This window comes from Sorex araneus, chromosome 2, assembly GCF_027595985.1.
Source record: "Sorex araneus isolate mSorAra2 chromosome 2, mSorAra2.pri, whole genome shotgun sequence".
Taxonomy (NCBI): domain Eukaryota; kingdom Metazoa; phylum Chordata; class Mammalia; order Eulipotyphla; family Soricidae; genus Sorex; species Sorex araneus.
In genome coordinates this window covers 224056420-224082805 of record NC_073303.1, presented here as the reverse complement: position 1 = coordinate 224082805, position 26386 = coordinate 224056420, and the positions used below count along the sequence as shown (strand labels likewise).

Here is a 26386-nt window from a genome sequence, read left to right as displayed (position 1 = left end):
CCATACTCGGCCCCATAAATAAAAGAATTTTATGGGGAGAGGGGACACGGGGAGGCAGGAGAAATAGTACAGCTCCAGATACTGTTTCCTTTCTGTCATCTAAGTCAGTTTGTGACTGTATGCATATCTTATTCCAAATCTGTTACTATACAAGTGTTCCTCTACCAGTATCAAGAAAATCTCGAAAATTTGGGCTGGAGTACAGTGGGAAGTAAGGTTGGAAGGGTGCTTGCTTTGTACACAGCCAAACTGGGTTTGATCCCTAAAAACATGTGGTCCTCTAGCTCTGCCAGGAGTGATCCCTGAGTGCAGGGTCAGGAGTAAACCCTGAACAGTTCTGGGTGTGGTTCAAAAATAAAGAAAATCGGGGCAGGGGTGGGGGAAAGACAAAAATAAAGAAAATCTCAAGTCTTTGAAACCAATTTTTTTTTTCTTTTTTGGGTCACACCCAGCAATGCTCGGGGGTTACTCCTGGCTTTGCACTCAGGAATCACCCCTGGCGGTGCTTGGGGGACCATATGGGATGCCGGGGATCGAACCCAGGTCGGCCGCTTGCAAGGCAAACGCCCTACCCGCTGTGCTGTCGCTCCGGCCCCAAAACCAAATTTATTTTAATGTCTTAGGCTGGTACTTAAAGACCACTAGGGTTGTTCATTATTAGGCACAGTAATTCAAATTTTTGTTCAGGTGCTGAAGAGTAAAGATTAAGGACAGGAGTAAAATCAAGAACTTTAGCATTAGAGTGTTTCTAAATAACAGTTCTCACCTATCTTCCTTAGCTTTCTTTGTAAAATTGATAATACAAGGAATGCTAGTTTATAGTTGTTTTTTTAAAATAAAAATCCTAACTTGTTTTTGTTTTTGTTTTATGACTATCTGCAGGGTCACTCCTGGTATTATTGCCGTGCCAGGGATAAAACTCAGGCTTCCTAAATACAGAACACCTTTTTGCGGGGGTGGGATGGGCTTCTTCGGGTTGGGCCACAACTACTGATGCTTAGGAGCTATTCCTGCCTCTGTGCTGAGAAGTAATCTGGCTTGTGCTCAGGGGACATTCTGTAGTAGCAGGTATTGAACTGAGGTTGGCAGCATGCAAGGTGCAAACACTCCTTTATTATCTCTCCAGCTCCCTGCAGATGTGTTTATTTTTATTTCTTCCCATTCATTTTTACTTTATATATTTTTTAAATTATTTTTTGGTTTTGGGGCACACATGGCGGTGCTCAGGTGCTCCTGGGTCTGCACTCAGGAATCACTCCTGGCAGTGCTGGGGGACTGAGTAGGATCCAAGGTCGGCCACACCCAAAGCCAGTACCCTACCTGCTCTGCTATTACTTCAGCCCCATGCATTTAAGACTTATGCTAATTTACCCATATATAAAAATGTTGACTTCCCGTATTCTTGTTGATGCTGTATATTTTATTTATTTATTTATTTTTCTTTTGGGGTCACACCCAACAATGCACAGGTGTTACTCCTGGCTCTCCACTCAAGAATTACTCCTGGCGGTGCTCAGGGGATCCTATGGGATGCTGGGAATTGAACCCGGGTCGGCCGTGTGCAAGGCAAATGCCCTATTCGCTGTGCTCTCCTCCAGCCCAATGCTGTATATTTTAGTATTTAAAATTTTTTGTAATCTTGGGGCTGAAGCAATAGCACAGCAGGTAGGGCATTGGTCTTGTATGCGGCCAACCCGAGTTCGATTCCCGGCATCCCATATAGTCCCCTGAGCACCACCAGGGGTGACTCCTGAGTGCAGAGCCGGAGTAACCCCTGTGCATCACCAGGTGACCCCAAAAGCAAATAAAATAAAACTTTTTGTAATCTGATAGATAAAAATTTCAAAGGCTCATTGTAAATGACCAAAAAAAATGTAAAACTCTTTTTTTTTTTTTCGTGCTCAGGGGACCATATGGGATGCTGGGATTTGAACCCGGGTCGGCTGCATGCAAGGCAAACGCCCTACCCGCTGTGCTATATCTCTCCAGCCCCCAAAAATGTAAAACTCTTAACAGTTTTTACAATTGTTAAAATCCAGTTAAGATTATCCTTTTTTTATAACTTGTTTTTTGGTCTGGGGGCTACACCCGACATTGCTCATGGGTAATGCAGGCTCTGCACTCAGGAATGATTCCTGGCAGTGCTTGGGAGGGACCATGTGAGAGGCCAGGGGATTGAACCCAGGCTGGCCGAAGTCTAGGAAAAGGCCCTTCCTGCTGTCTCATGGCCCCAGGCCCGGTTACAGTACTCCTTACTGGGCTGGAGAGATGACAGAGCAGGTTAGAGGGATTGCCTTGCTCATTGCCAGCCTGGGCTTGACCCTGGGATGTGTTCACCCTGACTGCCAGGTCGGTCCTGACCAAAAATAGAGCCCAAAAAACTCCACAAAGATTAAGCTTATTTTTCATATATATATATATATTTTTTTTTCTTTGCTTTTTGGGTCACACCCGGCGATGCACAAGGGTTACTCCTGGCACTCAGGAATTACTCCTGGCAGTGCCTGGGGAACCATTGGGATGCTGGGAATCGAACCCAGGTGGGCCATGTGCAAGGCAAACGCCCTACCCGCTGTGCTATCGCTCCAGCCCCGTATTTTTCATATTTTATCTATTATTTTATTTGAGGGGGGTGTCCCAGATGGTGTTCAGGGTTTCTGGGGACCACTCCATCTGTTAGCCATCTGAGCTAAATTAACTCGAAGCTGGATGACCTTAGATGCGCAGATGCAGTATAGCTTAAGCCTCGTGCCAGGACTAGCAGGGCCACCCAGCAATGCCTGAGGACCTCCAGAGGCACACTTGGCAGCTCTGGGGTGGGGACATTCAAGCAAACAATAGGCCTGAGTCCTAACTGTATCATTATCTCCTAATCCCTGTCTTCCATAGTTTTGTTCGTCTGTATTTTCAATGATGGTCTTGAGATTTCCAAGGCACTGTCAGTGGATTTGACCTTAGGACTGTGAAGAAAGGTGCTGTGACTTGATGTGTCATGGAGGTGCCTGCAGCTGTGACGATAACTGCTTCTTACCTTGACTTCTGTTCTCAATTCTAGGGGATCATGGAGCTCACCTTGGCCTCCAAGGGGCTGGTGGTGATGGAATACACGATAGCGCGTCGGGTGGCGAGGCAGGGGAGAACAGCTCGGACACCCAGCCCCAGGCTGGCCGCAGGACCCGGCGGGAAGCGTGCACCTGCCCCTACTGTAAAGACAGCGAAGGGAGGTGAGTTAACCAGCTTGTCTCGCCCTCTTTTCTTGCCTTTATTTTTCTATTGGCTTTTGGGTGACACCTGGCAGTGCTCAGGCCTCCTGGTGCTCAGGGATCACTCCTGGCGGGGCTTGGGGGGTTATATGGGGTGCTGGTCATAGAAGCTGGATTTGCTGAGTGTGCAGAAAGTGCTCTGCCCACTGTACTATTTCTCCGGCCCCCTCTCTCCCTCTTTATTTAAAACAATTTCTGTTGTTGTTTTGTGTTTGGGAATATACCTAGTGCTGCTCGGGGACCACACAGTGCCAGACATTAAATCCAAACCAAATCTGGACCTCTGCTTGCAGAGCACGTGTCAGTCCTTTGGACTGTCTCCCAGCCCCTTTATTTTTTTTTTTTATTATCTGTTTACATATTTATTTATTTTGGCTTTTTGGGTCACATCCAGCGATGCTCAGGGGTTACTCCTGGCTCTGCACTCAGGAGTTACTGCTGACAGTGCTTGGGGGACCATATGGGATGCTGAGGATCGAACCCTGGTTGGCCATGTACAAGGCAAATGCCCTGCTCGCTTTGGCTTCCAGCTCCTTTAAATTTTTTTCATTATCTTTCTCTCTTCCCTTCCCGTTTGTTGTGATGACCAGGCCTTGCACACACTTAATTGCTCTTAAGACTATAAAGAAAACAATCTGTGTGTGTGTGGGGGGTGGGCTCACTGTGCTGTGCATGTGGGAGGCCTGGTTTGACCCCCACCCCCAAGCTTTCCCCCTGGAAAAGGAGGATTAATGGATTTGGAGGTAAGAAAAGGGTTGATTACATTTTATTATTTTGGTGGTAGGGGATTCGAGACCATACCCAGAGTACTTAGGAAATACTCTGTTCAAGGTACCCTGTGGTGCCAGGGACCAAACTGGGGTCAGCTGAATGCAAGGCAAGCACTTTAACTTTTTTTCTTTTTTTTCCTTTTGGGTCACACCCGGCGATGCTCAGGGGTTCCTCCTGGATCTGCACTCAGGAATTACTCCTGGCAGTGCTCGGGGGACCCTATGAGATGCTGGGAATTGAACCCAGGTCGGCCACTTGTAAGGCGAACGCCCTCCCCGCTGTGCTATCGCTCCAGCCCCCAAACTTTACTATCTCTCTGACCCTTAAGACACTTTTTTTTCCCCACAGTAAGACTTGGCAACCTTATAAAGGGATCAGAGATAGCAAAATACAGTTGATTAGATTTTATGATAGCCTTAATTCCATTGACTCTTAAGACCTTGCACCTTAATAGGTGTCACCTTTCTTCTAAAGATAAGGAAATCATATGGAACTAGCTGGTGTAAAGATGTTGCCATGTGTCTATTTTTAGATGGTTTTAACAAGGTTGCTTATAAAATAGCTTTGTGAAGGAAACAAATAGACCTGCTGTAATCATGTTTTAACTGCAGCTATGTGAGAATCTTCAGGATTTTTTTAGTTCTTTTTTCCTGCAAATTAGATAAAAATGCATACTCCATATAGAAAGTACTCTAGCAGGGAATCTGAAGTTCTGATGAGTTTTCTCATTAGTAGCTACTTAATGTTCTCTCTAGAGAGTTCTAAGTTTTATTATCTTTCAGGTCACTGTTTTTTTGCTTGGTTTTGTTTTGGGCTGCATCCAGTGGTGGTCAGGAATCACTCCCAGCAGGCTTGGGGGATCATATGGGGTGCCAAGGATTGAACCTGGGTTAGCTCTGTGCAAGGCAAGCGCCTTACCTGCTGTACTGTCTCTCCCGTTCATGTCATTGCTTTTGAAAGAGAAAGTCAAGTAGGTTTTTGATGTCTTTGGGGAAAAATCCGCTAGTTTTGTACTGGAATAAATAAGCATAGACATATAAAAGTACCAAAACAAAAAAGTAATTTGTGTTGTATTCATATTGCACAATATTACAGAATAACCTGAATCAAAAGTTTTAGAGAGAGAGAGAGAGGAGAGAGAGAGAGAGAGAGAGAGAGAGAGAGAGAGAGAGAGAGAGAGAGAGAGAGAGAAGGAGGCGGGGGAGGGAAAGGGAGAAGGAGGGAGGAGAGAGAGAAGAGAGAGAAAAAGAGAATTTAATTTAGGGGCCACACCTGGTGATTCTCAGGGGTAACTCCTGACTCTGCACTCCAGAATTACTTGTGGAGCTTGGGGTACCTTACGAGATGATGCGGAATCAAACTCACGTTGATTGCATGCAAGGCTAGTGCCCTACCTGCTTTTCTCCAGCTTCTGGATTTAAATTTCTGAAGAAATTCTCTGATTTCCACCTAAGTGAGATGTCTTAGATCTCCACCCCCTGCTAATTCATGCTATAAAATCCCAAGAATCAGGGTTAGGGAGGTGGTTTAAAGGATTAAAGCACATGCTTTGCATTTAGGAGGCCCTGGTTTAAGCCACCCAGAGAGAGATCCCAGCGGGCTGAGCACATGTTGTGCATGCAGGAGACCCTGGATTGAACTCCCGCACTGCATGGTTCCCTGAGCACACAGCCTAGAGGAGCCCCCGCCATACGTGATCCGCAAACCTAAAGAGAGAGAGAAGTCTCTCTTGAAAAATCTCCCCAGGGCACACGAATGTATCATCTATGGGGGAAAATGGCTTGGTAAAAATATGTTGGGGACTGGAGAGAAAGCACAGAAGGTCAAGGCAGGTGCCTTGCAGGCAGCTAGGTCAGCCCTGACCCTGGTTCTAATCCCCAGGACCAAATACGTTCCCCTGAGAACCACCAGGAGTTACTCCTGAACATAGCAACAAATAGTCCTGAGCGTAGCCTGGCGGAACCCCGATCTTTACTATGCCCCTCTGATGTTTTGTTGATTTGTTGTTGAGAGGAGTTTGTCTCCTTCCCACCCCTTTTTTAAAAACATGGTTGAGGAGTTGTTTCCAGGTATTGCTCCCTACCAGGCCCTGTTTCTGCTCAGGCCTAGCAGGGCCGCCAGGGCTACCCCAGTACTACTCTCCAGGGCCAATCAGACTCACGGCCTCTGCATTCCAGGCATGTGCTCCTAGCACTTTTATTTGTATTTGCTTGTTGTTTTGTTTTTGTTTTTGTTTTTGTTTTGGGCTGACATTCTGTGATGCTCAGGGGTTATTCCTTGCTCTGCACTCAGAAATTACTTCCTGGTAGTGCTCAAAAGACCATATGGGATGCTAGGGGTTGAACCCAGGCTGGCTCCATGCAAGGCCAGCGGCCTACCCGCTGTACTATCGCTCTGGCCCGTGCTCCAGCACTTGAAACTATCTTCCTGGCTCTAGTTCCCCTCTTTTAACTTTGATCTGTTTTGTATTTTCCTACTAAAGTCTTTTTAATATTGCTGCAGCTTTTAGCTTTTTTGTTTGTTTGTTTTTTGGCTGTACCCAGCAGTGCTCTGTACTTAAATATCTGGCTCTGTGCTCAGGGCTCCCTCCTGACAGTGCTCAGGCAACTGTGTGTGGTGCTGGAGATTGAACTAGGGATGACCGTGTGCAACATATGCTCCTAAATCCCTATACTTTCTCTCCAGCCCCTGAAAGGTATGAATTTTGGGGGGGGCGGGTGGGAGCCACACCCAGCAGTGCTTAGGGCTTACTCCTGACTGTGTGCTCAGGGATCAGTCCTGGTGGGGCTAGGGAGACCGGTGGTGGCTACTGAACCTGGGTCAGTCATGTGCAAGGCCTTACCCTCCGTGCCTTACCCTCTGTACTGTCTCTCTGCGTGCCTCCAGCCCCCATCGAAAACTAAAACTTGAAGTAAATTTGAATGGATCATATAATTACCATTGACATTTGGTTAATATCTGCCTTTAGAATCATTGATGAATAGCTGTGATCTTTTCTCTTTCAGGGGCTCTGGGGAGCCTGGTAAAAAGAAGCAGCACATTTGCCACATGCAAGGCTGTGGCAAAGTATATGGCAAGACGTCACACCTACGGGCACATTTGCGTTGGCATACAGGCGAGAGGCCATTTTTGTGTACCTGGTCCTACTGTGGGAAACGCTTCACACGTTCCGATGAGCTACAGAGGCACAAACGTACTCACACAGGTGAGCGGGAGCCTGTTGAAGAAAGTAGTGATAATTAGAAAACAAAAATACAAAATAGCGCATATTAAAAATACAGACTATTAGGTTTTCTGAGCAACTCATGTTTGAAATTTCATGTATGAATCACAAATGGAATTGGAGCTTATCTGAGAAACTTTTAAGAAAGACAAGAGCTGGGGATGTAGCTCAGCTGTAGAACACATGCCTTACATGTATGAGATCCTCTATTCAGACTCAGCTCTGCCCCAAAACAAGGAAGATGATGTTTTTGAAGGTTCTTTCCATCTTGCCTTACTATTTTTTAAATATTCTTTTCATAGTCTGACCTCTTCACTCATTAAAGCAAAAGAAACGAGATAACAGATTTTTCTTGTTCTTTTTGCTTTTTGGGTCACACCGGCACTGGTCAGGGGTTACTCCTGGTTCTGCATCTCAGGAATTACTCCTAGCGGTGCTCGGGGGACCATATGGGATACTGGGAATTGAACCCGGTCGGCTGCGTGCAAGGCAAACGCCCTACCCGCTGTGCTATTGCTCCAGCCCCAAGATTTTTCTTGTTCTTATCACGTAAAACTGACCTTACTTTGCCTAATGCAGTTTGAAAGAAAATGTTGAATTAAGCAAGATACCTCTTAATTCCTGAGATAATACTGCTGCCTTTTTGTCCTTAGGCGAGAAGAAATTTGCCTGCCCTGAATGTCCCAAGCGCTTCATGAGGAGTGATCACCTGTCAAAGCATATCAAGACCCACCAGAATAAGAAGGGAGTCCCGGGTGTGGCCCTGAGTGTGGGCACTCTGCCCCTGGACAGTGGGGCCGGTTCAGAAGGCAGCGGCACTGCCACCCCTTCTGCTCTTATAACCACCAACATGGTAGCCATGGAGGCCATCTGTCCAGAGGGCATTGCCCGTCTTGCCAACAGTGGCATCAACGTCATGCAGGTGGCGGATCTGCAGTCCATTAATATCAGTGGCAATGGCTTCTGAGATCAGTCTCCCGGGGCCAGAGACACATGGGCCATCCCCATCAACCCTGGGATGCAAAGTAGCATGGGTCCAAGAGACATGTGGGAAAGAGAGCCATGAGGCATTAAAATGCATGGTGGTGGGAAGAATGGGGAAGAGAAACGGGAAGATACGGGGTCCTGGCACCCACCTATCATCAGTACCTCCTTGAAGTGGGGAATATTAGTGGAAATTTGTTGGTGCCACCCTTTGAGCATTTGTTTGACCCCAGATAGTTTCTTCTTACCCCAGCCTCCCCCTCCTGCGTTTGTCTTCTTAGCTTCCCCATGATGGACCCCCCCTTTCCTAAAGCCATCATGCCTTGATAAATATATATGATCATTGAAATACTTTTTAACAAGAAACAGATTCTATATTATATATATATATACATATATATATAAAAGATATATAGAGATGCATTCGCAGGGGTTGGCTGGGAGGAGAAAAGAGACCATTCTGTGACCAAAATGTTGGTCATGTTTTTTATATTGCCTTATTTCCTTATGGCTGAGCCTGTGACACATAAGGCTTTTCTGTAGATGTTGTCTTGGCTTCCCACCAGATTAAGCATTCATATTGCTCTGCTTTTAGTTCATATATACATACATAATGTTTTTCCTTTCTTATTTGTCTTTTTATTTGGGATCAGCTTCTTGCACTCCTTTCCTGACTCACCCCTCTCTGTCTCCCCTTCTCTCACCTGATCACTTCATGTTTTGTTTTTGCTAGTGATCCTGGATGAGTGATTTATGTCCATCTTGAAAATTCATAGTCCCAGCAGCAGAATGGAGAATCTTTGAAACCCAGGGTGATGCTTGAGGTAGCTATAGAGAGTCTTCAAAGTACTACTGACGCAGGCACCCTCTTGGTGCTGGAGAATGGACGGCACCAGTCTTCATTAGCTGCTCTAAGCATTTACAAATCAGAAGTCTTTCTATGGAATTGTATACGAGACCCTTTGAAGTTATAATCTGGGATCGGTTTGTATAAACTGTTAAAAGGTCAAATAATAGGTAGGGGCTTTCAGTAGGAAAATGATGTGCTCAGAAGGGGAAGTGTGACTCATGGTAGTCTGGAGTTTGTGAGAATTTTGGACTCGTACAGCTGTCTTCCAGAGTAGCTCTAAGCTTCGATACTTGGGCTTCTGAGTTCTCATTCGAAAGGAAACACGTTTCCTCTTTTCAACATCCCCAGTAGTTTCTTTTCCATTATGTTCTTAAGGAGGATCAGCCAGTGAATCTGTTCAGTTTCCATTCTTCAGAACTCCAGAGCAGATCCTAGTGGTGAGGCAATGGTTCTCTGATCTTTTCCCTTAACCTTATTTAGGTAGTTCCTAAGGGAAAAGGAAGCACATGATCATGGGAATGACAGCCCAGAACAAAAAGGAATCTTGTCTTAACCACTGTGGTGTATAGGAGAGATCGGTCAAAACCATTCTATTTTCTCCGTGGCCTGATTCCTGAAGAGACTGATCCAAAAATTATAGCGGCAGGGAATTCTTAGTGCATTTGGCACTGAGATTTAAATGTAACCAGAGTTGTCCTCAAGGCCCAGCCATTAAAACATTGTCTCTCTTGACCTTCTGGTATCTTGTTAGAGAGATTTTCACTGTGAGTAAGTGTGGAAATGACTGTGTGAATGTGTGTAATCTGTTAGGTTGGGGATAGGTTTTCTGTTAGCCAATACTAAAAGAGACCTGCAATAAAAAAATTACCCTAATCTGATAGAAAGTGAAGTGTTCGTGTATGACTGTGTATGACTGTGTGTTTGTGCCTGTATATATCTACACACAGATGAGAAATTATATTTGAAATCGTTATAAAATAAATCAAATTCAGATCAAAATGCCTTTCAGGCCATAACCTAGAAATCTACCTTAAAAACTGGGTATGTTCCTGAGGTCATTTCTTTGCTTATGCTAAATTAGTTACAATTATGAATGGGGGATATATCCTATTGCACTTTTAAAAGAAGAAACTATTTTTTTGTTTGAAAGTGAAAGCGACATCCAGATCTACAGCAATCCTGGTACCTTTCATAAGCCTTTTTTTACCCTGACTACAGAGAGATGATGCTATGATTGTTCTACATATTTTATATAAAATCTATCCAAGTTTCATGTTTAACTTGAGAAACAATAATTGCTAATATTCTAAACATTGTTCACTCTACTTGGTCATTTCTATGCGACTTAATACTGTTTTTAATACTCAGGAACTATTGCAAGGAACTTTCCCCAAATCAAATTTTATTAATACTGAAGTATAAGTTGTCCATGCCCAACCACGTAACACCATCTATTTCCCATGGAAAGGCAGAATTCAATATCTGTTTTAGAAACCTATAATCATGTACATAGGCATCTTTTGGAGGAAAGTATAAACTCGAAAGTGTGCAGTATTTTGCTAGAACATTTCAAGTTACGGAATCTCCAGTATGAAATTATTAGGTGTAAAATAGCTTAATGACGCTGAGGATTACAAGTGTTTAGAAGGTTATTCGATGATGTTTTTCTCTGGGATGGAACGCTGGTTTACCTTGAAATCTTGGTTAACATTGCTCCAAGTCAGTTTATGTCCAGCTCTTTTCACTTCCCCAATTTCCTTCTCACCAAAGAAGTTCCAAATCTAGTATCTTGTTTGGTCCCCAGACTGAAGCAGCTTCTGCTTTGGTTCCCTAGAAGCAGTGAGTCACTTGGTCTTGCCCACAGGAAGCGAGGAGCCTACATTCCTTGAGTCAGGAGCTCATTGCTGAGAAACCCTTCCCTGAACTTTTGGCAGCAGAAATTAATGTCACCTACAGGTATCCTGATTCCCACTTTTTTTTTTTTTTTTTAATGAGTTGCTTGTTCATTTAAGTTTTTGAGTGACCAAACCTTGCAGGGCAGGGGATGCCCAGAGGAGTGCTGATGGTGAAACACTCATTTCCCTTGTCTTTTCAGGTTGTCCATTCACATTCATCTGCTTACCATTTGACTCTCACTTTTGAAAACAGCAGTAACGACTCATACCATCTTCCTTCAGGGAACTTCCAGCGGCACCGCATTTGTGGGTGCCACGCAGAATTCAGTTTGATAGCTATTTCTCAGCCTGGTTCTGGATAAAGAGAACCATTGATCCCAGAAAGTATAGACTGAAGTGTGGGGTAAAGATTATGATTGGGGGAGGGTTAGAGACAAAGGCTGTAAATTACTATGGCTGATTGATTTATTTCTACTATATACATATATATATTTTTTGCTTTTGTATATCCTATATAGGAAACTAAGCATTGTATTTTTTTAACAAATCTGAGAAAGCACTATGAACTGCAGATGTTTGACTTTCAGAATATATTTTGTATTGTTAATATCTTCACGTTGTGTGAATACTGGAAGCTGCAGACCTTCGCTAGAACGCAATAAATTTATAGACTTTTTGAGGGGTTCTGGGGGTATTAATCAGGCCCCTGTTACGCTTTGGGGGAGCCCTGGTGCTACTTGCTTAAAGTTTGCATTCAATTGTAAGTACCTTGATGCCTTTTAGATCTTGGGAGCAGACCAGATGAGTTTTGGAGAGCCAACTGTCAAGGAAATGAGGGTAGTCCTGCGGCCTCGTGAGGAGCCCTATGCGTAGCTCTCCGTCCTCCCTTCCCCCCCACCCCCCACCCTCGTTCCAAGCTGGGGAGGGGGTTGGGAGGAGAATTGTGGAGTCTCAGTCTCATGTCCCTCTGCAGAGAGCCAGTAACTAACATGCAATAATGAGAAGGGACAGCGGGAGCTCTGGGGAGAGGGAGAGGATATGGCGTTGCTCCAAGCCCGGAAAACAAGCTCTTAAAAACTGCTGATAAACAGGGGCAGGTTATTACTTTAGCTTGGGAGCCTGTGCTCTGTCCAGTGCCTCTCTCGGCTCTACTCCTGGGCACAGACCTCTTTCAGGAGGAGGAGCAGGCCAGCACTGAGGGGGACTTCTGAAACGCCCCTCTCAGGAGGACATGAAGCAGCCTTGAGCTTCAGTGTCTAGTCTCTCCCAGACTGAATCACTCGCCCCAGACTGCAGGCCAGGGCAGTAAGGGGAGTACCTTGCTTCGTCCCTGCCCTGATTTTCTCCTTTGACTCCCCTAAACCACAAAGATTCCTCTATGGTTTTCATGGAAAGAAATTAGTGTTTTGCCCCCTTTTCCCTTTCCTTGCCGGACAACCTCGGCCTGCCTCTTCTGCTATGCTGAAAGAGGGTCTTCAATTTCCTTCAGTGACAGGGAAAAAAGCTTAACAATGGAGCTTTGGCTGAGGCTGCAGGCAGGGTGTTCTTGATACCTGGCAGGAGATGGGGAGGGGGTATTGGAGGGGTCCTCTTTCACTTTCAGGAATTACACTGTGCCTTCACATGGAATAGACTTTGTCTACCCAGCTCTCTACCTTCCTGGTGTGGAGAAGGGCGGGTCTTCGTATTTCTGATCGCCCCTTTCCCCCAGGGGCTTCCCATGGCCCGCACCTGAGTCTAGGGTGTGATAGTCTTTTTGGGGAAGGGGGGGGGAAGTATGCTGAGACTGACCAGAAGAGACCCGACCCCTTCTATGCACACCAGTGGCAGCTTCCCCGGGACTTCTTCCCAAGCTGTCATCCTTGGGGGGGCGGTGAGGGGGAGAGGTGGTGGTCCAGCCTGGTGCCTAAAACAAGTTTCTCTTAACACTGTTTTCTGGTGATAACCAGTCCCTTTACCACTGTTGCCTTTTAAAGTCTCAATAGTCTCATGCTGTGTTGTTGGTTCCAATCCAATTACCACCAGGGCTGTGTGGGGAAATACTTTTAAATGCACTCTCATCTTTCTTACTCTTTCCTCCTTGATCTTGTGTATGTATGACGCCAATCTCGTCTTTTGGTTTCTTCCTGCTCTTTTGTATCTTCCTTTCTTGTCTTTGCCACTACCTTTTGTCTCCGGTGTTTGTCTCTGGTGTTTTGGGGCTTTTTTTTTCTTTGCTTTTTGCTTTTTTTTTTTTTTTTTTGCTTTTTGCTTTTTTTTTTTTGTACAAAGATTAGTTTCAATAGCCTGTAGTTCCTTTGTAAACCAATTAAAAAAAGTTTTTTTTTTTTAATAAAAATCCATGTCTGGTTTGTTGAGAGGGTTGGGAATGGGAGGTTATGGTTATGATTTCAGATACCGAACCAGCAAAGGTTTCCTTGCTACACTGTACACTGCTTCCATGTTAAACTGGTTATTATACTTAACACACAAGTATATAGTTAAAAAACTAAATCAGTGTGCCACAACTACACAGAAAAGTGAAGAATCAGTCCCAATTAAAAAATATATAGATATTTTTATTTGGGGGTATTTTTTTTTTAATTTAAATGAAAGTTGCAAAAGTACCTGTATTCCCCTTACCTCTTTTTTCTCCATTGTTAACAAGGTATATTGTCAAAACTAAGAAATTGGCATCTTAAAATTATACCAGCTCAGCCCTCCACTTTATGAATCTCATAATTTTCCTCATTGCTATTTTGGTTTCAGAATCTATTTAAAACATTTTTCTATTTTTAGATGATAGATATATCTTCATTCTCTGATCTGATAGTTTATTAGACCTGACTTATCTTTCATGACAGTGACGGTATCAGCCAGGTGTTCTACAGAGCACTCTTTTTCTGGTTTTTGTATTTGTGATGTGGGGGACACACCTGAAGGTGCCCAGGGATCTCCTTCGAGCTGTGTGCCTAGACGTGGGGCGCGCTCCTGGTGTTGCTGGAACCACAGAGCCAAGGAGCAAATCTGGGACTCCTACAGCGAAGGCATGCTCTCAGCCGTTCAGTTTTCTCTCTGGCACAGAAGAGTGGTGGTTTTTTTTTTGTTGTTTCCCCCTTTTTTTTTTTGAGTGGGGAGGGAGGTTTGGGTCATACTTAACTACTGTAATCTTGTTTACTTCTGGCTTTGTTCAGGGATCACTCCTGGCTGGCTCAGAACCATATATGGTGCCAGGGTTCTTATCTTGGTCAGCCACATGCAAAGCAAGCGTCCTTCCCCGTGTACTATTGCTTTGGCCCTGGAACAGTGATTTTCAACCTTTTCATGCCTCTGCCTGCACAGTCTGAGGACTAATGGTTCTTACTGCTGTAGAATCTCCAAGTTGGCTTTGATGTTTTTCTGATTATTAGACTGAGTTTTGGAAGTACACCAGAAGTGAAAAGGTTGGAGTGCATGTTCATTCATTCAGGATCCCAGAGTCTGAACCTCAGGAGCAACCCTCAAACACTGGGCTAGATGCCTCCCCCACAAAGCCAAAGATTCTATGATGTGACCTAAGGTAGAACACAGGCCTTTCAAGTTTGAGACCCTAGTTTAAATCCCCATTACTACAAAGTTATAATAATAATAAACATGTAATATTTAGTGACTCTACTACATTCTGAGTGGGCTGGAGCGATAGCACAGCGGGGAGGGCGTTTGCCTTGCAGGCGGCCGATCCAAGTTCAATTCCTCTGTCCCTCTCAGAGAGTCTGGCAAGCTACCGAGAGTATCTCGCCTGCATGGCAGAGCCTGGCAAGCTCCCTGTGGCGTATTTGCTATGCCAAAAACAGTAACAGGAAGTCTCACAATGAAGACATTACTGGTGCCTGCTTGAGCAAATCGATGAGCAACGAGATGACAGTGACAATGATGTTCTGAGTATTACATTATGTTGAAAATAAAAATAAGTCAGGCCCAGACACAAAGTTCATCAGTGACAAGTGAGACAGATAACCACTAATTACAAGTTAATCCTGACACCAGTTTTCACCACATGCCCTATTTTTTTTTTTTTTTTTTTGGCTTTTTGGGTCACACAGGGCTGCTGGCTCTGTACTCAGGAATCACTCCTGGCGATGCTTGGGGGACCATATGGGATGCTGGGAATCGAACCCGGGTCGGCTGCATGCAAGGCAAACGCCCTACTCGCTGTACTACTGCTCCAGCCCCGACATGCCCTATTTCATGGAGAAAAGAGGAGCATGAATTTCCTTAATGTGTCTTCTCGGGGCCAGAAGGCACTCGGTGGCCTGGAAGGCATTCAGGAGACTTGGGTTTGAACTAGTCCATAAGATCGAAAAGAAAAACTCATTGTTGCACCCCACTTTTTTGCAAACAAATTTGTTATATAATCAATGTGAAGGGTAAGCGTGCGAGTACAGCAGGGCACTGGCCCAGGTTTGATGTCCCGCACCACATATGTTCCCCTGAGCCCCGCCAGGAGTGATACCTGAGTGCAGAGCCAGAAGTAAACACTGAGCACTGCTGGGTGTGGCCCAAAACCAAAAACAAGGCCAGTATGCTAGTACAGTGTGATACGGCACTTGACTTGCCTGCGTCTGATCCCATTGGGTCCCTGGCACCTCATGGTCCCAAAACCCTCTTCTCCAAAATCTGCAATGATTATGCAGCATATAGCATACTTACCAGTGCCAATATACTTCTCTCAGAAGATAATTTTTTTCCTTTGTGCTCAGTCTTTTTAAAAACCTTTATTTTTTTTTTAAAAATAGTATTTATAGTTGCTGTTCTGATATTTTCTCCTTTCATCTTCAATCTCTCCTGGATTCCTTTTGTTAGCCTAGACGCATGTTCAAGTCTTTCTCTTATGAAAAACCCATTATGAAAAACCTTTACTTCCTACTTCAAGCATATCTTTCCATTTTTCAAAGTTAAGATAGTTTTCAATCAGTTTTTTTCTTGATTTACTCCCCAGACTGTTCAGCACCCATTAATTACCAAATCGTTCCTTGTAACCTGATTACAACAGTTGACAGCTTAAAAAAAAAAAAGGAACTACGGTTGACTGCACCATCTTAAAACTTTTCTTCCTGTAAAGTGCGAAATTGATACTTTCCTGGTTCTCCAACCTCTCTATTTTTAGTCACTGGTAGTCAAGTCTTTCTCTCTTCCTCAAATACTGGTGTTCCTGCCAGGCAGTTATTGCAGCGGGCTGCAGACGTGCTTTCCATGCAGGAGGCCTGGGTTTGATCTCTGGCTCTGCAAGGTTCCCTGTGCAAGGCCGGGACTGACCCCTGAGTACTACCAGGTATAGCACAAAAAAATAAAGCTCAGTTTTGTCTTGTGTCCTTTCCTTATTCTTCCACCCCCTTAAGCAAATTTCATCCCCTATAGATAATTGCATTCATGTTGATTCCCAGATCTTAAACCCTAACTTTTCTCTGGCAGCCTCCTTACTGGACATTTGCATCTGGCTGTCCGACAGGTAATACGTAAGAAAGGGAAAATTCTGTTTCTTATCTCACTTGACAATATTTATAACGGTTGATCATTAAACAGTATTCATTACCCTTGATTTGAAACCTCAGAATTCTTTCTTTCATCAACATTAGACTATCAGTCTTATCAGTCTTATCAATTCAACATATTTCTCTCCCTCCCCACTTTTTTTCTTTTCTTTTTGAGTCACATCCAGCGATGCACAGGGGTTACTCCTGGCTCTGCACTCAGGAATTACCCCTGGCAGTGCTCAGGGGACCATATAGGATGCTGGGAATCGAACCTGGGTCAGCCGCACGCAAGGCAAACGCCCTACCCACTGTGCTATTGCTCCAGCCCCCCACTTTGTTTTTTAACCACTTCTACAAGGCAAGTGCCTTACCACTGAGCTATGTTACAACCAGCCCCTCCTTTAAAAATTCTTAATTTCTGGACTGAAGAGAATACAGCAGATTAGGTGCTTGCTTTGCATGCAGCCAAGCATGGTTTTATCCTGACACCACATACGGTTCCTGGAGCATGTGCACACAGCCAGGAGTAAACCCTGAGCACACCAGGTGTAGCCCCAAACCAACATGTTTATTTCCACTGTCCTACCATCTTAGCTACTGTGTAGGGGTTTTCTCTTAGCTGTGTGTGTGGGGGGGGCAGGGTCTAGTGGGGGGCAAGAGGGAGGGCTGGGGCCACATGAGAAGTGCTCAAGGGGCTACTGCTGACTCTCCTCAGGTCAACCTGACTGTTCAGGGAACCAGGTGATGCAGGGGAGCACGGAACATACCTTGCATGCAAAGTATGTACTCAAACCAGTAAGCTTCGGGGCTGGAGCAATACCACAGCGGGTAGGGCGTTTGCCTTGCATGCGGCCGACCCGGGTTCGATTCCCAGCATCCCATAGTGTCCCCCGAGCACCGCCAGGAGTAATTCCTGAGTGCATGAGCCAGAAGCAACCCCTGTGCATCGCCGGGTGTGACCCAAAAAGAAAAAAAAACGGTAAGCTTTGTCCCCCATGGGTTCTATATGTCATCTCCCTGCTTCTAGTCTCCCTGTATCCTGGTCACCCATCTTGCACATTGGCCCCAGACTAAAATCAACAGATTAGGACCCTCGGGCCAGAGAGATAGAATAGCAGGGTAAGCATTGAATGGAGGACCTTGAATGGAGCATTGAATGCCAGGAGGTAGGAGTAAGACCTGAGCATTGGGTGTGGCACACAAAGAATTGAACAGTTCTCTAGAATGGTCCCAGTGTGTCTTTAAAGTTATTTCCAGGGGCCTGAGCGATAGTACAGCTTGCCTTGCACACGGTCACTGTATCACTGTCATCCCGCTGCTCATCTATTTGCTCGAGTGGGCACCAGTAATGTCTTTATTGTGAGACTGGTTGTTACTGTGTTTGGCATATCAAATACACCACGGGGAACTTGCCAGGATCTGCCATGCAGGCAGGATACTCTCGGTAGCTTACCAGGCTCTCTGAGAGGGGCGGAGGAAGCAAACCTGGGTCGGCCGCCTGCAAGATAAACGCCCTACCTGCTGTGCTATCGCTCCACCTGAATTCAATCCCTGGCATCTCATGTTTCCCCAAGAACTCGCAGGAGTGATTCCTGAGGGCAGCACCAGGAGTAACCCCCTGATATTGCCAAATGTGATCCCCAAACAAAACAACTCCCTCCCAAAAAAAAGGTTATTTTTAGCTTTTCAGCTTCATTTCCCTTCGTCCTATTGTCCCAATCTGTTTCTGACCTCTGTGCCTGTGCCCTTGCTGTTCCTTCTGTCACAGTGGGTTTATTTTGCTTTTTTCCGGGATTGAACGTAGGTTGTCCGTGTGCAAGGCAAGCACCATCACTCCAACCCATCAGAGGGTTTACTCTGAGATCATTCAAATATTTCTTCTTGGTAACTTCTTCTTGTTTTTGGGCCACACCCAGCTCAGCTGGGGTGGTGGGCAGGAGTGTGCCCCAGGCCATGCTGGAGGACCTTATAGATCTAAGGTGCTAGGGATTAGGGATCAAACCTGGGCCTCTACTCTTTGAACTAATTTCTTAGGATTTCTTTCTTTTTTTTTTTCTTTCTGGGTCACACCTGGTAATGCACAGGGGTTATTCCTGGCTCTGCACTCAGGAATTACTCCTGGCGGTGCTCAGAGGACCCTACGGGATGCTGGGAATCGAACCCAGGTCGGCTGCGTGCAAGGCAAACCCCCTACCCGCTGTGCTATTGCTCCAGCCCCCATTTCTCAGGCTCTTAGGGCAACTTTTCCCCTTTGTGTTCTGTGCCCTGCACAGAAAACAAGCACAAAAGAACTGCATGCAAGGCAAAGCGCCTTACCCGCTGTACTATCACTCAGGCCTCTGAAAATAACTTTAAAGACACACAGACCATACTGGAAAGTTCATTGCTTTCTTGTGTGCCACACTTGGTGCTCAGGTCTTATTCCGGATTCCGGTGCTCAGGGTTCACTCCTGCTTAATTTGATCTTCCTGCTCTTGCGTAGCTCTTTGTTTATGTTCTAGACCAGCACAAGCTTTTCTGGTTGCTCATTGACATACATTCTTGCCTTTCTAAACTGTGAATTCCTGGAGGATATATCACACGTGCATTTGAGAATGTGGATGGGAGGTGGTTTGGTTCACACCTGGCCGTGCTCAGGAGCTGCTCGGGGATTGCTCCTGGCAGTGCGCAGTGGATTAGGCAAGACTGGAGATCATATCTTGGCCTCCTCCATGCAAACCATGTTCTGAAATTTTGGGGGGAGAACACACCCAAGTCCTTGGGGCCTACTTCCAGCTCTGTTCCGGGGTCATCCCCAATGGCGATTGAACCGTTTCTCCTGAATGCAAAACAGGCTCTGGATCTGAACTATTTGGATCCAGAGGGGCCAGAGAGATAGTTCAATAAGGTGAGCACATGCTTTCCAGGTGCGAGGTCTGAGTTCCGTCCCCAGCACCACCACCATCCTCCCAGCACAATCACGTGTGCCTGAGGACAAGATTGAGCATCTAGGGACCAGGGAGATAAGTCCCAAGTTTGACTCCTGGTACCACACGGTCCCCTGAGCTTGTGCTGGGAGAGTCCCCAGCATTTTGGGGTGTGGCCCCTAAAACAAAACAAAAAGACTGGGGCCTATTAGATGCTCTCTGAGTCGAAGAAACAAACAATTCGCTTTAGATAGTTGTTGGCATCAAAACTAAATTATGACTGCAGACTTCAAGGGGTCATAGTGGTTTTGGGGGGGCAGGGTCACGCCCAGCTCTGCATTCAGGAATTACACCTGGTGGTGGTTGGCAGATCATATGGCATACCTGGGATTGAATCTGGATCGGCCATTTGCAAGGCAAATGCTCTACCACTATACTATTGCTCTGGCCCTGTAATGAATTTTTTTGGGGGGGTTCAGGGCATTTAGTATTTTTATCAGGATGGTAAAACTGGAATGGCTTTTTAATTAGGTGGAAACTTTGTGGTGTGGATATGATTGTCAAGGTTTCGAGAAGTACAGGAACGTGGGGGGAGGTAGTCCAGCCCCCGACCCTGAGGAAACCTGGAGATTTCAGTCATGAAACCTGCATACCTGAATTTTCAGCAGATTATGTCTTGATGAGGTCTGTCCGGAGATGGTGGAGTCAGGCTAGCAGTATGGTGGCAATTTTGGATTGTGGAAGCAAGTGGCTGCCAGGGGCTCTGCTTGGGCGGGCACCAGGCTCACCCGCTCCCCTCCAATTTACCCTGATCTGTTCAGCCATGCACGGGTTCGAGATTAACTGCGGTTTTTGATCTCTTTTGAGATTTATTTTTGGGTCTCTAAAATAAGTCTGATAAACGAGCTTATATAACTGAACCAGAGGTGGTTTGTGGACATGGCTCCCACATACCTTCCTTTTGTTCGTTTAATTTCTTGGTAAACTTGGTCCCAAGTTGTTGGGGTCCGGCTAAAGATACAGCAGCAATTTTGGGGTATCAGGAAGCCTGAAGTCATCATTAGGCTGCTGATGCACTTGCCCCACAGGTACAGATTGACCTGCTGGTGGCACCCCCCTCCCCCCCACACACATAATGATTTTATTTTGCATACAGAACTAGGAAGCCGTGCTGAGATCCCCTCTGAAGACTTTCCTGACTCCTGGGTGGGAGACATGGTACCGTGGGCAGGATACTTGTCTTGCCCATGCCTGAGCCGGGTTTGATTCTTGGCACTACTTATGATGCCCTGAGTCCCACTGGGAGTAATCCCTAAACACAGAGCCCAGGTAAACCCTGAGCACTGCTGGGAGTGACACCAAAACAAAACAAGAAAAGGGAGAACTTCCTAATCCCTCAACTCAGAATCTTCACATTTCTGTCCCCATCTAAATTCTAATTTCTGATTGCCCAGAGAATAGCAAATGTTTCTCTCTGTCTCTCTGTCTCTCTCTGTCTCTGTCTCTCTGATCTTTGTCTCTGTCTCTCTCTCTCTGTCTCTGTCTGTCTGTCTGTATCGCTCGCTCTCTCATTCTCTCCCTTTCCTTTTTTTCAGTGCTAGAGATGGAACCCAGGGCCTCATATACCCAAGGTGAATGCTCTAGGCTACACTCCCAGGCCTGGAATGTTTCTCTCTGAGAGGAGTAATTACTGAAGACTCTGCCTTCTGTCCTGATCCTTACCTTGCCGCCCTTCGGAGCATAGTCTCCTGAGACACTCCAGACACAAGAAGCTATTTGACCCTCAGCCCCTCTCCTTATCTGATCCCGGAGCCAGGCAAGGACTAGAGCGCTGAGAGCAGCATTCCACAGCCCTGCGGGACCCAGCAGACGCCTCCTGGAGGAGGAGGAGGAATGGGCAGTCGTCCATCTGCCTCGAGCTCTGCTCATTCCTCCAGATGCTTCTTCATGGAGAGTCTTTACTCTCCTTTCCCACAGAACCCACAGAAGGATCCGAAATCAGGAGTTACTGCTTGGGTAAGAACAGCTCTGCACATGCGCCCTGGGTCCTGGCGCTTGCAGATGGTTCCAAGATGGTAGCTATTCACTGAACCCCAAAAGCCTGATGAAACCTTGCCAAGTCCAGAGGCCAGACCCTTTGTGCTCATTTTCAAGAATACTTGGGAGGGGCTGGAGCGATAGCACAGTGGGTAGGGCGTTTGCCTTGCACACGGCTGACCCGGGTTCGATTCCAGCATCCCATATGGTACCCTGAGCACCGCCAGGAGTAATAACTGAGTGCAAAGCCAGGAGTAACCCCTGTGCATTGCTGGGTGTGACCCAAAAAGAAAAAAAAAACACCAAAAACCCAAGAATACTTGGGAAACAGGCCATGAAGGGCATGTAGATCCGAAAAGCCATCTGAAGGATGCCACTCAGCAGAAACAATGTGTGGAGGCTGGAGCAATAGTACAGGGCGTAAGACAAGGCCTTACACGTGGTCAACCTGGGTTCCTTCTCTGGCACCCATATGGTCTCCCAAGCCAGGAATAATTCCTGTGTGCAGAGCCAGAAGTAGTTTTTTTTTTTTTTTTCTTTTTCGGTCACACCCGGCAATGCACAGGGATTATTCCTGGCTCAGCACTCGGAATTACTCCTGGCGGTGCTCGGGGGACCATATGGGATCCTGGGAATCGAACCCAGGTTGGCCGATGCAAGGCAAACGCCCTCCCCACTGTGCTATCGCTCCAGCCCCAGTTTTTTTTTCTTTATCTTCTTTGTTTTTCTTTTTTTCGTTTTTGGATCACACCTAGTTATGCTCAAGGGTTACTTTGGCTCTGCACTCAGGAGTTACTCCCGGTGGTGCTTGGGGGACCGTCTGGAATGCCAAGGATTGAACCTGGATCAGCCACATGCAGGTCAAACTCCCTACCTGCGGTACTAACGCTTTGACCCCCAGAAGTAATTCTTGAGCATAGCCTGGCCCCAAGATCAAACCGAACCAAAACAAAAACAACAAATGTGTGGGGCTGGAGCAATAGCACAGCGGGTAGGGCGTTTTGCCTTGCACTCGGTCAAACTGGGTTCGATTCCCAGCATCCCATAGGGTCCCCTGAGCACCGCCGGGGGTAATTCCTGAGTACAGAGCCAGGATTTACCCCTGTGCATCGCCGGCTGTCACCCAAAAAGCAAAACCAAAAAGACAAAAAAAAAAAAAACAATGTGTGCCTTACTGGCATTACAATGGTGGCGTTGATAGGGGCACTCAGGACTAATAATTGGACTAAACATAGTGTTGTTGGCCCAAAAAGAGTGCTGATTTTTTTTTCTTTTTGGGTCACACTCAGCGAGGCTCAGGGATTACTCCTGGCTCATGCACTCAGGAATGACACCTGGCAGTGCTCGGGGGACCGTATGGGATTCTGGGAATCGAACGCTGGTCGGCCGCGTGCAAGGCAAACACCCTACCCGCTGTGCTATCGCTCCAGCCCCAAGAGTGTTGAATTTTTCTACATAGGTTTAAAATGCAGAGAATAGCTGACCTTAAGCGTTTCGATGTAGATTTTCTGGTCATTGAATATATCCAGGTGAACCCAAGATGTTTCTCAGAATTTTTAGGGCTCCTGGGCAGATTAACCCCTTCGTGAGTTTTCCCTGCACATCGAGATGACCCTGACTGAAAGGGAGCAAATTGTTCCTAAACCTGAAGAAGAGGTTGCACAGAAGAAAGATATTTTTTTTTCCTGCTTTTTGGGTCACACCCAGCAATGCACAGGGGTTACTCCTGGCTTTGCACTCAGGAATTACTCCTGGCGTGCTTGGGGGACCATATGGGATGCTGGAATCGAACCCGGGTTGGCCGCGTGCAAGGCAAACGCCCTACCCGCTGTGCTATCGCTCCGACCCCCAGAAGAAAGATATTGCAGAAGAATCTGAAGAGGTGAAAACAGCAGGAGAATATGCTTGACATAAAATAGAAATCTAAGTAAACTGTTGGTTGTCTTTGTTAGTAAAAATATTTCAAATGTTTTTACAAAAGGGATTTTTTTTTTTTTTGCTTTTTGGGTCACACCCAGAGATGCTCAGGGGTTACTCCTGGCTTTGCACTCAGGAATTACTCCTGGCGGTGCTTGGGGGACCATATGGGATGCCAGGGATCGAACCCGGGTCGGCCGAGTGCAAGGCAAATGCCTTACCCGCTGTGCTATCACTCCAGCCCCCAAAAGGGATTTTTAAAAGATTTTTTAAAAGAGTTACTACTCGGGATGGAGAGAGCTCTCTGGATAGGGTGTTTGCCTTGCATTCATCTGACCAGCATCCTGTATTGTTTCAAAGTCCCACCAGAGAGGTCCCTGAGTGCAGAGCCAGGAGTAAACCCTGTGCACCACTGATTATGGCACCAAAGCCCTTCCCCCCAAAAAATAAAAAATAATTCCTGAGCACAGCTGGATGTAGTCCAAAAACAAACAAACTAAAAATTACTTAGAGCCTGGAGCTATAATACAGCAGGTGTGGCACTTGCTTTGCACAGGGTTGACCAAAGTTCCATTCCTGGCATCCCATATGGTCCCCTGAGCACTGCCAAGAGTAATTCCTAAGTGCAGTGTCAGGAGTAACCCCTGAACATCTCTAGGTATGACACACAAACTGAAAAAAAAAGAACTACAGAGTCCCAGGAGAGGGCTCAAAAGGCGCTCCTGCATGAAAAATATACACTCTAGTCTTTTATGCCATCTCTCCAGCCCACTTCTCACTGTTCTTTCTTTTTTTTTTCTTTTTGTTTTAATTTTTTTTCTTTTTGGGTCACACCTGCGATGCTCAGGGGTTACTCCTGGCTCTGCACTCAGGAATCACTCATGGCAGTGCTCAGGGGACCATATGGGATGCTGGGAATCAAACCTGGCTCGACCATGTGCAAGGCAAACGCCCTACCTGCTGTGTTACTGCTCCAGCTCCCAGTTTTTTTGGTTTTTTTTTGGTTTGTTTTTGAGCCACACCTGGCAATGCTCAGGAGTTACTCATGGCTCTGCGCTCAGGAACTTCTTCTGGTGATGTTCTGAGGACCATACAGGATGCCAGGGATAAGACTCAAGTTGGTCCTGTGCAAGGCAAGTGCCTTACCCCCTGCACTATCTCCCTGGCCCCTGTTTTTTTTTTTTTTTTTTTTGCTTTTTGGGTCACACCCAGCGATGCTCAGGGGTTACTCCTGGCTCTGCACTCAGGAATTACTCCTGGCGGTGCTTGGGGGACCATATGGGATGCCGGGGATCGAACCCGGGTCGGCCGCGTGCAAGGCAAACGCCCTACCCGCTGTACTATCGCTCCGGCCCCCTGGCCCCTGTTTTTATTTTTATTTTGGAGGCCATACCAAGTGGTACTCATAGGCTACTTCCTGTTCTGTGAGTGGGAATCCATCCTAGCACTGCCCGGGGGACGATACTGGATCAAATCAGGCTTCCTGCATGCAAAGTTTATTTTAGTCCTTTGAACTTTCTCTCTGCTCCTGTTGTTTCTTTTTCTGGGAATCTAATGGAGTTAGATTCCTTCTCTAGTGTAGCACAAGCTATAGAGCTACCATTCCGTCTCCGTGCTAATAGTTCCTCTATAAAGCCTATGCCTTAGCTTTCTAGTTCATAGACTCTGCAGCTTGATAGATAGAGGAGGTGTACTATGGGTATTGGTCAAAAAAGTTTCTTTCTGGGGCTGGTGTGATGATAGCACAGTAGGTAGAGCGTTTGCCTTGCACGCGGTGGACCCGGGTTCGATTCCCAGCATCCCATATGGTCCCCTGAGCACTTCCAGGGGTAATTCCTGACTGCAGAGCCAGGAGTAACCCCTGTGCATTACCAGGTGTGACCCAAAAAGAAAAAAAAAGTTTCTTTCTGCCTTTAACTAAGCACTGAATTTCTCCCCATATTTGCTGACCCCTGGTGGTGACCGTTTGAACTGTAACCTCTTTTCTAGTTGGTGACCTGCTGGCAGATAGTGGTACCTGTTGTTTGTTTGGGCCACACCTGCGGTGCTGGAAGGCCAGTCCTGGTGCGGTGGTCTGTGGACCGTGCAGTGCCAGGAATCACATCCAGAGCTTCCACACACAAAGCTTGTGCCCCACCACTTTGAGCCATCTCCCCGGCGTCTGTGGTGTATTTCCCCCCTCCCTCACCCATCTAAATTAAGGGCCAGGGAGGGAGATAACTCAGAGTTGAAGTACATGATTTACATGCAGAATTCTTAGATTTAATTGTCAGCCCTACGTGGTTCCCTAAGAAGTACAAGGCATGGCCCCCAAACTAAAATAAAAGCATTCAAATACTGTATTAAATGAAACATTGGGGGAGGGGCCCCTCAAGTGGTGTCCAGGGAAGCCAGGAGCCACTCCAAATGACACTTGGCCGGCCAGGCTGTTGGTTTGTGCTAAGACCCAAGGACAGGATGGCACTTGGATTTTGCAGTGCTGGAGATCACCAGGGCCACCTGGGAGGTCCTTGGGGGTCTTCAGACCATACCCAGTGACATTCAAAAGGCTAGTGCTTGGGGGGGGGGGCTGGAGTGATAGCACAGCGGGTAGGGCGTTTGCCTTGCACTCGGCCAACCTGGGTTCAAATCCCAGCATCCCATACGGTCCCCCGAGCACCGCCAGGAGTAATTCCTGAGTGCAGAGCCAGGAGTAACCCCTGTGCATTGCCAGGTGTGATCCCCACACCACAAAAAAAGAAAAAAAATCCAAAAGGCTGGTGCTGGGGATCAAATCCTGGTAGAGTGCTTCAAGATATGTGTCCTCACCCTGTACTATCCCCCCAGCTTTTAAATGGAGCTTTATTTATTTATTTATTTATTTATTGCTTTTTGGGTCATACATGTCGATGCACAGGGTTTACTCCTGGCTCTGCACTCAGGAATTACTCCTGGCGATGCTCAGGGGACCATATGGGATGCTGGGAATTGAACCCAGGTCGGCCGCATGCAAGGCAAACGCCCTACCCGCTGTGCTATTGCTCCAGTCCCTCAATGGAGTTTTAAAAG

At 46.4% G+C, this 26386-nt stretch overlaps 1 protein-coding gene across 2 annotated transcripts in view; it reads left to right on the top strand.

Annotated features, from left to right (window-relative positions):
* The window catches only part of SP1 (Sp1 transcription factor), a 35670-nt gene extending 24008 nt beyond the window's left edge, over nt 1-11662 (top strand). For both annotated transcript variants that reach the window (XM_004601526.2, XM_004601525.3), the window contains exons 4-6: nt 3056-3224; nt 7040-7239; nt 7911-11662. In XM_004601526.2, coding sequence (XP_004601583.1) covers nt 3056-3224; nt 7040-7239; nt 7911-8224 — 683 coding nt within the window. In that variant the 3' untranslated portion in view covers nt 8225-11662. The remainder of the gene's footprint in view (nt 1-3055; nt 3225-7039; nt 7240-7910) is intronic.
* The last annotated feature ends 14724 nt before the right edge of the window (nt 11663-26386 follow it).